Here is a 13,522-nt window from a genome sequence, read left to right as displayed (position 1 = left end):
GAAGCGGAGGGTGGACCTCAAATTAAGGGAGCATGAGCAGTACAGAAGGATCAGGAGAGTGCTGCAAAAAAGTAAGTAGTTGTCCTGTGTTCCTATTCTTTATGTTTATTAGGTTCGTGCTGTTCCATGTGCTTTTCTTAACTGTTGTACAGTTTAAAATGGCAACTTTCATGTTCATGGACACATTATTCGTTCGTATGAAACATTGTTCATTTGGCCTAGAACACACCATTGTTTTGGCCATATGCATTTTAAAACATTTTTTATGGCCTACTTGTCTGAAAATAATTTGGTTGTGTAGATGGGTTTGTAACTAGAATGAAATGCAAACTAGATTCTGTGTAAGGAGAGGACACTCAGCAGCAGTTTTCACATCTGGATGCTGGAGCACTAGTGTGGGACACAAGAACACCCTTTTTATTAGGGGGCCCCACACAGGGGCTCCAGTGTATACTATAGGGGTGTCTCCATCTGTGAAGCTTGTACAAAACAGGTAAGTATTCAAGCTTGACAAAGGACAATAAAATTTCAACATCTTGGAACTCAGCCAAAATAGACAATTGTACCCCACTTCCAAGCAATGTTTCATATTTATAGTTCTGCCGTCAAATATCTGTGTGCTATACCTATTTGTTTTTACATAGGGGATAAAAGACTCGGACACCCCTCATCCGAGGAGACCACAGGCCCCCCACCTCTGGAAGAAGGGGAAATTCACCCAAGCAGAGCAGGAGGAGGAAGACGTGGTGGAAATTGTCACCACAACAGGTGAGTGTCTGCGACCACAGGCTCAGGTAGGAGATGGATGCCGGCATATTTATAATACATGGTGTGTTTTTGTTTCTATCTTTTTAGGTGATCGAGATGTTGTGGATCCAGGGCATTTCACCTCTGAAAGTGCACAGATCCTGATCGGGGAGATCATGGGGTGTAATAGGGACTTGGAAAACATCCAGAAAAACATTAATGATGTTCAAAAAAAAAATGAAGAACATCATTGATGTTTTAGGGAGAGTTTAAAACAAATCCAAATCCCTTTGTTTTTTGTGAGCTAAAAATTTATACCATTTTTTGACATATTTGCAAAAAAGCCAAATTTTGAAGATGCACACAGTGTGTCAACATGTGCTATCTGCCATCACTGGAGATCAATGGACGCGTTTTGGGGGTGCAACCCCATCCTCAATAATAAAGTAGCTGTGAGGAAGGGGTTGCACCCCAAAAACACGTCCCTTGATCCCCCGTGATGGCAGCTAGCACATGTTAACATTCGGCAATTTGTGTGCATCTTCAAAATTTGGCTTTTCCTGGGGTGACTTCACCCCATCTGAACGCAATATCAAACACAGTTTGTAAATACTCATGTATGATATTGCCTTCAAGTTCTCCCAAATGTGAACTTTGTAAGTTCAAGATTTGTGTCTTTCTTGTTGGTTTTAAATGGACATTGCTACTTTTTCGAATGTGACCCCAAAAATTGTTATACAGCAAACATGTCGGTTTGTTTTAAAAACCTTTTTCTAAATGCACATGTGATTGTGCTGGTATTAAAAAGATTGTTAATCAAGAATGTGTGGATTATTGTTTCAACGCTCCAAAACTTTTGTTGTGCTCTAATTGGTGTTTTCAGTGACAATGGGGGTTATGTCCTAAGGGCAAATCCACTTTGCACTACAAGTGCAGTTTCAACTGCACTTGTAGTGCAAAGTGTCTTTGCCTTTAGTAAATAACACCCAACAGTGCTTTGTAATGTTACACAATCACACCATTTTCAGGACTCGCCACATTTCTGTCAGGGTCAGCTAAAAAGAAACACAAGCAGTAAATTTCAACAAAGATTTTAGTAGTTTATTTTTTTTTTATTTGAAAAAGGTTTCAGACATTGTCTGGCATATTGATAGCCCCCCTACCCGCAAAGTAATCAAGGTATCTTAGCCGGACATCACGGGCACTCAGGGGGGGGCAAGCCAGGATGGCCACTTTCGAGCGCCGTCAGGGTTGTTTCGTTTAGAATTCCAGCCTCAGGCCCAACTGGGCCAGCATAGTTGGCAGAATGTTGCCGTAAAAAGTTGTGTAGAACACAGCACGCCAGGATGATATGATTCAGTTTGTACTCCGCCATGTGTATGGGTGTAAGAAATAGGTGGAACCAGCTGGCCATGATTCCAAACGTGTTCTCCACCACTCTTCTGGCTCTGGCCAGCCGGTAATTAAAAACCCTCTGGTCCGGGGTGAGGGTCCTCATAGGGAATGGCCGCATAAGATGGTCCCCCAGCGCAAACGCTTCATCCGCAACGAAGACGAATGGGAGTCCTTCCACATTGTCTTCTGGAGGTGGCAAGTCCAAGCTGCCATTCTGTAGACACCTGTAGAACTCCCTCTGGGCGATGACTCCACCATCAGACATCCGGCCATTCTTCCCCACGTCCACATACAGGAACGCGTAAGTAGCCGACACCACCGCCAACATCACAATACTATTGAACCCCTTATGGTTGAAATAGTATGACCCCGAGTTGGGTGGTGGGACGATGTGGACGTGTTTCCCATCAATTAGTTAGGAAAGTTCCACCGCTGGGCAAAGTGGGAGGCCACAGTCTGCCATTCCTGTGGGTTGGAAGGAAACTGTGGAGTCAAACAAGAAAAAAAAAATTTAGTCATTTTGCACATAATCAGGGAAAGCAGATTAGACACAAACATTCTTGGCCAACATCAAGATGACCTTTATTTGAGGGAGTTTTTAAAGACCAAAGCATAAGGTACACCTATCAGATTCCCCCTCCCCCCTCTCATGGGCCATTTCTAACATTTTAGGGGGGGGGGCTCTTGGACAGGTAACCCTCTCCACTTCATTGAGAGATGAATGCCTAAATAATGTGTATTTCTTTGGCCAGCCCCTCCTTTGTTACACTATTGACAGCCCACTGGACAGATAAGAAGTGTCATAATACAAAGATATAAATACAAATTGTACACATTTGAGCACATTTGGAAATTCCGCTATTACCTATCAAGATAATAATAGGATACAAAAACTTTAAACAGTACCATTTGAAAGTATTCAGGCAGGCCCTTGCACTACATGCTTTGGGGAATTCATCCATACATCTGACCACGAAAAGAGATGGGTATAGTGTGTATGGGTTTGGCAAAGTCAGCAGATAGATGATTAAGGATAGATAGAGAATTTGTATCAGCTGACTTAGCAGTTGGGGGGAGGGAGAGTTCCAAATGATTTGGGGACCCCCCAAAAAAAAGCCTCTGGCACTCTGCCAGAATTTAAAGCACAAATAACATTTTAAAACATTTTAGGGGGTGTTTGGGGTAAAGCACTACTATGGAGCTGATAAAATACATTGTTAAGTGACTACATGAGGTGAATATAGGGCTAGGAGACCATGCTGGGGAGGTAAGTGAAGGCAAATATGTATGAAGGACAAAAAAAAAATTAAAGAAAAATCCAACATGCATGAGGACAAAGGGGACATTCACAGCATATTCCAATCATGGTAATTAGGGAATGAGGAAAGAAATACAATATATTAACTAGGGGTGCGCATCTTCACTGGCCTCACGATTCGATTCGATTACGATTATCAAGTCAACGATTCGATTCGATTCCGCGATGCATCACGATGCATCACGATTACAGCGCAAGTCCACAGGTGCTCATGGTTTTCATCAAAAAAAATTAAAGTAGTCAGGAGAACTCCATTTTTTTTTATTCTATCTGTTCTTAAGAAAAAAAGAGACAGCAGAGGAGCTCCAGGCTCTCTTCCTAAATACTAAAGGAGATGATCAGAGACTGCGGACATGCTACAGGAGATGATCAGAGACTGCAGACAGACATGCTACAGGAGATGATCAGAGACTGCAGACAGACATGCTACAGGAGATGATCAGAGACTGCAGACAGACATGCTACAGGAGATGATCAGAGACTGCAGACAGACATGCTACAGGAGATGATCAGAGACTGCAGACAGACATGCTACAGGAGATGATCATAGACTGCGGACATGCTACAGGAGATGATCAGAGACTGCGGACATGCTACAGGAGATGATCAGAGACTGCGGACATGCTACAGGAGATGGTCACAGACTGCGGACATGCCACAGGAGATGGTCAGACACTGGGGACATGCCACAGGAGATGGTCAGACACTGGGGACATGGCACAGGAGATGGTCAGACACTGGGGACATGGCACAGGAGATGGTCAGACACTGGGGACATGGCACAGGAGATGGTCAGACACTGGGGACATGGCACAGGAGATGGTCAGACACTGGGGACATGGCACAGGAGATGGTCAGACACTGGGGACATGGCACAGGAGATGGTCAGTCACAGCGCCCCCCCCCCCCTCCCTACTTACATGCTGCTCTGGCAGCCTTTAATGAGCAGTGGGGCCGTTGTTCTGCCGGTTGTCACATCTCAGGATCTGCAGTGAATTCTCCCGGGAGAGCACTCCGTGCATAAAGCTGTTTTTAGTGTGTGTATATTCCGGTCATGTGACTCTCGGCCGCGCCTCCCTCCTCTCACGTCTTTCCTGATGTTAGCCCCGCCCGCCTCTCTTCCGACCTGATAGCTCCAGTCAGTGGGCGGAGCTGACACCAGGAGAGACTGAGAGGAGGGAGGCGTGGCTGAGAATCACATGACCGGATTATACACACACTAAAAACAGCTTTATGCACGGAGCGCTCTCCCGGGAGGGGGCGGGGCCAGACATCGATTTTTCGGGTCGCATGCATCGATGCCGCATCGGGGACACCCGAATCGCGATGCATCGATGCTGCGATTAATTTCAGCAGCCCTAATATTAACTAACATTAAATACAATAACGTGATATTAAAGGATAAATCTTACCTTTTTTAATATAGTCCTTCTGCAGGACCTGGATGATGGCAGAACAGATCTCTGGGATAATGATCCCCAGAGCCTGGGGGGAAATGCCTGTCGAGAATTTGAGGTCCTGCAGGCTTCTCCCCGTCGCCAATTACCGCAGGGTGGCGACTAGTCTCTGCTCCTGAGTGATGGCTTGCCTCATGCAGGTATCCTGCCTGCTAATATAAGGGGTCAGCAAAGCCAACAAATGGTGAAATATGGGGTCCGTCATCCGGAGAAAGTTCCTGAAATCATCAGGATTATTCTCACGGAGCAAAGGCATATGACAGAACTGGTCACGCTGGAGCAACCAATTCTTGGTCCATGAACTCCTGTTCATGGACTGGACTTGTGTCAAGGTCAGGACCCCAACACCAAGCCCCCGCACAGCACGAACTCTACGAGGAGTACGTATACACAACATGGGTAGAAAACGGTCGGCTGCTCAGAACGAAGTAACAGAACGCACTGAAGAACAGCAAGGCCTGTGAAGAGCGACCTGAAAATCAGTAACGAACGAACAAGAACACAATGATAAATCAATGCAAACTCACTGCACGCACTGAAGAGCAGATACAAACCCACAAGCACAAACTGAACCGCAGAAAACGATCTGAAAGCCACGAGTCTGAAAAAGTGCGAATCGTCTTTCACCAAACTTTTACTAACACGAGATTAGCAAAAGGAGCCCAAAGGGTGCCGCGCTTGGTTCGGACCTGCCCTTTTCTAGTCTCGTCGTACGTGGTGTACGTCACCGCGTTCTTGGCGATTGGAAATTCCGACAACTTTGTGCGACCGTGTGTATGCAAAACAAGTTTAAGCCAACATCCGTCGGAAAAAATCCATGGATTTTGTTGTCGGAATGTCCAATCGTGTGTACGGGGCATTAGTCAGGGTCAATTTTGTTTTTGTTGCAGGCTAGCTGGTAAGTGAGCTGAGAATGTTTGTTTTTAGTTTTTGACATGCGTTTCCCTATCATGGTCACCTTTGTTGAAAAGGCTAGCTGTAATTTGGGGTGGTTGCCATTTGTAAAGTACAGAAGAATACCTGTTGATCTGCCAGAAATGCACTCAGCTCCCAAGTCCTGTTGTGTGCTGAAAACGCACAGCATTTTTGTGAACTGAGTGGTGTCAGCCTGTCCAGTTTTCTTTTGCTAAACTACTTAAACAGAACCATCTCCTATTCTGCACTACATAGAGGCTAATCGTTCTATAGTCCTAGGATAACAATTAGAAGGCTTAATTAGAGTCATTGAGATAACACAATAAGTATAAACAAGACACAGGAGAGCTCTGAATTTATGACAAGACAGCTTTAATTACATTCTTGCCTTTTAATAAAGTATGTCCCACAATGTGCTGACTACTGGATTCTGTAAAAATTGTCACTCCAGTGCTGCCCTGTCATCTTCCCGCTCCTGAACATCTGGCAGCAGGATTCTCTCCCCCATTCACAGAGTGTGTTACAGGCAGTGCAATCGGTGAAAGAACTTTTCTTGGTGGAGGGGACGTGCCCCTGTCAGATCATCTTTAGTGCAGCTGAGCCCAGAAATCCGAAGTGGTTAACCCCAACAGTGCCAGGGGTTCAGCAGGAGGAAGAGTACAGGACAACCTTGCAGTGAAGATTTCTACAGAATCCAGCAGCCTGCACAGTGGGGCATACTATACCACATGTAAGTAATGTAACTAAAGTGGTAGAGAAGAAAATGTTTTAGCTAAACTTCAGCTTTAAAGTGGTTATAAAGTCAGAAGGTTTGTTTTATCTTACTGCATTCTATGCAGTAAAATAAAATACCTTCTGTGTGCAGCAGCCCCCCTAATACTTACCTGAGCCCATCTCTATCCAGCGATGTTGCAGGAGAGAGTCGACTGCCCCGGGTTCTTCCTCCTCATTGGCTGAGACAGCAGCAGAACGTCATTGGCTCCCCCTGCTGTCAATCAGTCAGTGAGCCAATGAGAACATAGAGGAGGCAGGGCCTAGCCAAATGGACACAGGGAGCTGCGGCTCAGGTGCCCCCATAGCAAGCTGCTTGCTGAGGGGGCACTCAGCAGGGGGGAGGGGCTAGGAGAGCCGAAGAGGGATGCCAGAACAAGAGCATCGGGACTTCTCTGTGCAAAACCACTGCACAGAGCAGGTAAGTATAACGTGTTTGTTATTTTTAACAAAAAAAAGTAGTATCACTTTTTAGCATCACTTTAAGTATCTTTTTGTAGCGGAACCTCAGAAATTCTATGAGCGGTGATGAAGCCTTAGTTAATTATGCTTTCATAAATTTTGTATGAGTATTGAAAATTAAAAAAACTGCATAAGGAACTTTTTTTGACAGCATCAACAAAACAGATGGCATTAGAAAAACATACACCTGCCACCCTACCCTCATCAATCACATCTTGTATCTAATGTGTTTACCTTCTTGGATTCGGAAGCTGACAGCAGCCCATGACTAGATCAATTATCAGCAGGAACAGCCTAAAGTGACTTTCCTTTGCAGATAAAACTAACCATACATTTTGTTACTAGTGCAGATGATTCAATGACTCCTAGTGATGATCGAGCAGTTTGAGGTTTATGAAGAAAAGATGAAAATTCTGTGAGTGATGAATGTCTCTTGCATGGGTTATAGAAGTTTTCTAAAACTTCTAGCTCCTATAGATTATTATCCCAATGTGGCTTTCATGGCAGAATGATCATTGAAGTGTTGAACAGATCTGTCAGCTTTATACTTACGTGAGTCCGTTTTCTAGCAATTTCAACTCCTTTTTGAAATTCTGATCAAACAGACCAACACAGCCTACCGCTAACCCTGCCATGTGTGTTTAAATATAATTGTTGGTGGTAGGTGTTCCTGATGCATTTAATTATTTTTGCTATAGTCTTTGAGAATGCATTCAAATGATAAAAACACTCTGTATGTATGGTCATTCTTAGTGAAAAATCTGCCCTTCCTTGCTTAGGTCAACAAAATAGCCACAATCTCCTACCCAAGTCAACTAATTAACAAATGCAGGTCACTGATAGAAAGAGGTTTGGTAATCCAGTAATACAGATATATTTTTATCATACTGGAAAATTTCTATGTGCAGCAAACTGCTCCCAAGATGCTCACAAATGCTTCTCAACATCCTTTTATTTACAATTACACAGCCCAGTTATTGCAGATGATACTCAGATCAGTTGCATCACGTGTTCCTTCAAGCCATGCAAAAATTCTTGCACTGATTAAATGTAACATTTGCATAATGTGGTATTAAACCCAAAAGGAATTTATTTATTATATTGCAGCCTACCAGTTTTTTAGATGTGGTGGCTGCATTCATTTTTTTTTAGGCTTTCTTTCTTTTATTTTAATCTGGTGATCCAGCCAGTAGGACTGTTTATCAAAAGAACAAACTCTCCTTGAAATGTAGCAGCTACAGGGATTAGACAAACCATTTGCAACTGACAAGGGTGCTTTCAATGGTCAGGTTTTATTTATTTATGTAAGATCTTTATCCCAAAAGGGAAAAAAAAAATGTTTGCTGTAACTGCATATAAAGTGTTATCTGAAGTTTGGCTTTGATTTGCTAGTGTATTTAAATGTCCAAAGGTGCTCCTGTTCTCCTTCATTCCGAGTGGGGACACTCCAGTACAGGAGGTGTATTACTGGCCAGATCCCCAGGTGAAAACAGAAGGGAAAAAAAAGCCTAAAAAAACAAATGTAGACACCACATCTAATGATTGGTAAGCTGCAATATATTACATTTTTGGTTTTGGGTTTAAAAACAATTTAAAGGAACCAGCCAAGATGGAAAAATGCATGCGTGAGAGCTATCATCCTTATTCTTCCTTCACTACTTAATAGGTCATTGACCTGAGAAGCATGTGCATATCTGTTGGAAAACTACATGTGAATATGTTCACTTGGGTCAGTAAGTTATAAAGCAGTGAAGCCATAACTAGGATGAAACTGAGGAACCTGCAGCTTCGAAAGCTATTCAGCAATTGCAGGTCACATATTCCTACCTTGACATATTCACTTTAAAGTGATAGTAAACCCCCATTTATGAAATCTGATCTGGGCACATATATCTGTAGTGTTTCGCTCGCCAAAGCCCTAAGTGCTGTGTCTTTCTGCTGCTCTGTTCCTCTGTTATAAGCATGATAACTTTTGACAAGCTCTCCAACACAGGAGATCAAAGCAGGCCGAAAATTTGTGTCCGGGAGGGAGCTTAGAGATAGATAAGCAGAGAGCTTGTCTATCCACAGTACAGCAAGTTTCTTCGTTCCTCTGCCAGTGTGGAGGGGGGTGTGTTCCTTTCCTCCCAATCAGCTCACACAGTGTATGCCTAGACTGCCCTCTCATTTCTGAAACAGGAGGAAAGATTTGTAACTCCATCTGCACTCTCTAAAGAATATATAAATGGAAAGACAGCAGATATACATGTAAAACTTATGTAGGAGGGTTTGTTTCATCTCTGTGTATCATCTGAGGCCAGTCACTTCACTGGGTATAGGAGAGGGTTTACATCCACTTTAAGCTTGTTTATCAGATTCATTTTGTATTATGCTAAAATTCTGTATTATGCTAAAATATAAATTAATCAAATACATAAATGTATTGTTTCTACCCTAGGAAAGGAAAGCTAGAAGCTTTCAGAGAAATCATCATGTATCAGATCCTTTAATTCGTCGACTGGGACTAGAGGCAGAACTACAGGTAATCTTTCTGGGAATTTGACTTTGTGGATGCTGAATGAGACTGGCAAGAAGACCTTTTTAATTATTTTACAAGCCCTTACCCATTAAATAATCTGTATTCTAAATTAATTTCAAACCATGTCAGTGATGGACCTATTCAAAACAGTTTGGTTAGAGGGATTAATGGAGAGGAATGATGAAGATACTAAAGTTGGGAACATATCCAGTAAAGCTCCGTTCACACTTGTACGACTTGTCATGCAACTTTGAACATCAAAGTCGCATGACAAGTTATTCCCCCATGTTTTCCAATGATAAGCTTTCCTATATGTGCGACTTAAAGTTGCAGCGACTTTAAAGTGGTTCATGCACTACTTTGGTCCAACTTTCATGCAGCTTAAGGCCCATAGACCTCAATGTTAGCCCTCAAAAGTTGCATGAAAGTCGTACCTGAATGTTATACAATGCAACAATTGTCCATTATCACTGGTCAAAGTCATGTTCAAGTTGCACCCATCCAAAGTCGGCGCAACTTTGGAATTGTGTGAATGGAGCCTAACTCAAACAGTGGATCGCACAGCTGGAAACAGAAGTTGTCAGAAACAAGTGGATGCTTCAAAATATCCTACTTATTGAGTCAAAGTATTGAAACAAGAAGATCAGTACAATAACATAAAAGCCAGCATTTTCAGAAGAGGTCAGTAATATCAACCTCCACATTTCTCTCCTGATAGATTTGAGGAAATTCTAATGGGATGAGATACATATGCTGCCAATTGCCCCTATAAGGTACATTGAAAAATGTAATTTAGTAGGGTGCCCATATACAGTATCTATACAACGTGTGCAAAGTTCTTGTCCTATTCTTTCATCACAAGACACTCATGGGCAAATGTACTGACACTGATAGTTTTAAAGTAAAGCTGAGACTGTAAACAAAGAAAAAAGCCGGGTTTGGGTGATTCTTTATTCACAATGTAAAGAACAAAGTAAGTCATAAGAATTTAATGTTATATGTGGTTTATAACAATGGTGGGACCAAAGATTTTACAGCCTTCTATGTTACCCCAACATTTCATATTCCTGATTTACCATGTACTTTGTATGAAAAAGTGTCCTGTTCTTTGTATTGCTTCCTTTGTGTGAGATCCCTGGTGTTCCTGCCAGTCCCTCTGCTTTCCTAATATAAACTGACCACACTAGGCATGAGAGCACAGTTTTCTGTCTGTGCTGAGAACTAAGCCTGCTCTCCTCCAATAATTAGACTTGTGCTGACATGCCCCCCTGCACAGCCATTCAGCCTAGATCAGCGTTCTACTGTTTCTCTTCCCCCAGCTCTCTAAGCTCCTTATGCAGCTGAGAACAGAGGGTATGTGATCACTTTTTTTTTTTTTTTGTTTGTTTTTGTTTTATTAAAGGGGGTATTTATAATTTTTTATAATTTGTGTATGTATGTATATATATATATATATATATATATATATATATATATATATATATATATATACACAAATGTTTTTTGCCTTTCATTTCTATTTTAAACTGAATGAATTGTTTTTTACAATAGCAACCAGTCCAGTTTCATCTTGTCTTGGTCTAACCAGCATGGTACATTATGATTGAATGGGTTACTGCATTTGAGAATTAGTACTGTCCATTGAGTAAGGGCGATTAACAAATATGAATGGTGGGCACACAGTTATCCAAATAAAGAGAGTAGAGTTATGTCTGCATATTTTATAATAAAATTAAGATGGGGTTGTACTAGGTGTAGGAGGTTTGAAGATGGCTACATTTATTCAATTCTGATTTTACAATCTCCTTTTAGGTTTTCCAACAAATGTGTAGTTCAGGAGTCTTAACTGTATAAAAAATTTAAATTAATTATGTAGGTAGCTAAAAGATTTTTCGGTCTGAATTTAATGTGCATGGACAACCTAATGGGGATTTTGCAGATACTGCGTAATCTGGTTATTAATGTGTATGGTAGCTTACTAGATCTCTAGGTACACATGCATGAATTTAGCAAAAAAAAAAAAAAAAAAAATGAAAATTGGTCTCAAAAGCTGAAAAATGCATGTCTACCATGTACAGTAAAACCAAGTAAATACAAGCTTTTTTTTATTTATTTATTTCATTTTTTTTATTTTTTTTTTTTTAAATCCTGATTCAATTTGCAAGCGTTGTCTCGCAAGATGAGCAGGATACAAGCCTCTGGGGTGTGCAGTACGGCATTTGGCCAGAGGTGCGGGGGCGCCGGTGACGCTCGGAGACACTCGGAAAAGCTCTGTTCCCGAGTGTCTCTGTGTGGTCTCCGAGTGTTTCCGAGTGTCTCCGGTGCCCCCCCCACCTCTTTCCACATGCGGTACTGCATACACCAGCAGTAAAACTGGAACGAATTATCTGAGTTTCCATTGATTCCTATGGGCAAACTCGCTTTGATATACGAGTGCTTTGGATTACAAGCATGCTTCTGGACCGAATTATGCTCATAATCCAAAGTAATACTGTACTATATTTTTATGTTGACATTCTCAAGAAGGAAATTGAGAAGGTACAACTCAATTTACAAACAACCAAACAATCTGAGTTCAGGAGGGACCTGGCCGATTTTGAAAAAGATCAGGTGTTTGATTTAACCATAAGGAGGGGAAGAAGTGGGTCCAGTAGGAGAGGACAAAGGTCCTGATCAAGAGGTAGGCAGGAGAGACTTGGGGATGAGCAAAAAGTTGAGGGGATCCCAAAAACTGTGACTTTTTTGGAACAGGAGGGGGAGGATGTCTCGGAAAACCGCCCCTCCCCCAGAAAACTTCACAAAACCAAAAAGCAAACAACAAGAGCAAGCCCTAGGAACACAGACAGGGTCACATACACACAGTCAGAGGAGGCAGAGCCTGCTCAGGAGCTACCGGAAACTGACATGAAAGTCATTAACCTTTCTACTTTTCCACTTGCCCCAAATCACATTAGCCTTCTCCAAAAAGGAATGTCGTTCTCACCTTCCGTTAACATGGATGAATTTTCAGTTTATAAAGATGTGGCTTTATTCCTACGAAAGGTACTTTTTAGAACCCTATATCAAAATAGGGATGCACCGCCTTCTGGGGACACACAATTTAAGTACAGAGGATCAACAAGCCCTTGATATCCTAAATGCTCTATTAGAGGAGAACGAAAATCTGGATGCCCCAAGTTGCCCCACTAGACGAATAGCTGATCTGACAATACGCTCTACCAAAATTCCTTCCCTAAGCAAAAATCGATGGCTTTACCTTTTCCTGGAAATGGTCCAGAAAGACTTGAGTAAAGTCGACTGGACACAAAAAGGAAAGTATAACCTAACAAAGGATGAGCGAGCCGCTCTGATGGAACTGAGGAAGGCAAAAAACATTATTTTAAAGAAGAGCGATAAAGGGGGAAATGTTGTCCTGATGGATGACAATTTCTTTGAGACAGAAGCAAAACGACTATTGGGTGACTCCTCAACGCACAGGAAACTTGACCGAGACCCTTTCCCTAAGGTGGTACAGAAGCCAAATGGCATCCTTACTGAAGCAAAGGAGGCAGCTATACTCAGCCAATGGGAGTTTGAACACCTAGTTCAATGTGCCTACTTTTTATATTATTCCAAAAGTGCACAAATGTCCCGAAAAACCACCTGGTAGGCCAATAGTCTCGGCAATCAAGGGTCCTTTGGAGAAAGTTGGGATATACCTGGACTCTCTCCTCAAAGAGATGGTTACCAGCCTCAGATCTTACGTACAAGACACCCGTCATGTACTATCGAAGATAGCTGATTTGGAGAATATTGGAGACTGCCTACTTGTAGGAGTAGACGTTGAGTCTCTCTACACCTCAATCCCACATGAATGTGGCATTCAAGCAGTGAAGGTCTTTCTTGAATTGAAATATCCAGAATTTGGATCTCAGAACGAGTTCTTAATAGAACTATTGG

At 42.2% G+C, this 13,522-nt stretch overlaps 1 protein-coding gene across 3 annotated transcripts in view; it reads left to right on the top strand.

Moving 5' to 3' along the window:
- WDTC1 (WD and tetratricopeptide repeats 1) overlaps positions 1-13,522 on the top strand; it is a 101,511-nt gene that overhangs the window by 14,315 nt on the left and 73,674 nt on the right. For 2 of the 3 annotated variants that reach the window (XM_073616179.1, XM_073616178.1), the window contains exon 3: positions 9,503-9,586. In XM_073616179.1, the coding sequence (XP_073472280.1) occupies positions 9,503-9,586 (84 nt within the window). Of the gene's footprint in view, positions 1-9,502; positions 9,587-10,301; positions 10,357-13,522 lie in introns of those variants that run through there. The other variant, XM_073616180.1, reaches the window with a different exon arrangement.

The sequence above is a fragment of the Aquarana catesbeiana genome, linkage group LG02 (genome assembly GCF_042186555.1).
Source record: "Aquarana catesbeiana isolate 2022-GZ linkage group LG02, ASM4218655v1, whole genome shotgun sequence".
Taxonomy (NCBI): Eukaryota; Metazoa; Chordata; class Amphibia; order Anura; family Ranidae; genus Aquarana; species Aquarana catesbeiana.
Note: the sequence above shows the minus strand (reverse complement) of the source record. Positions and strands in the feature narration are given on the sequence as shown.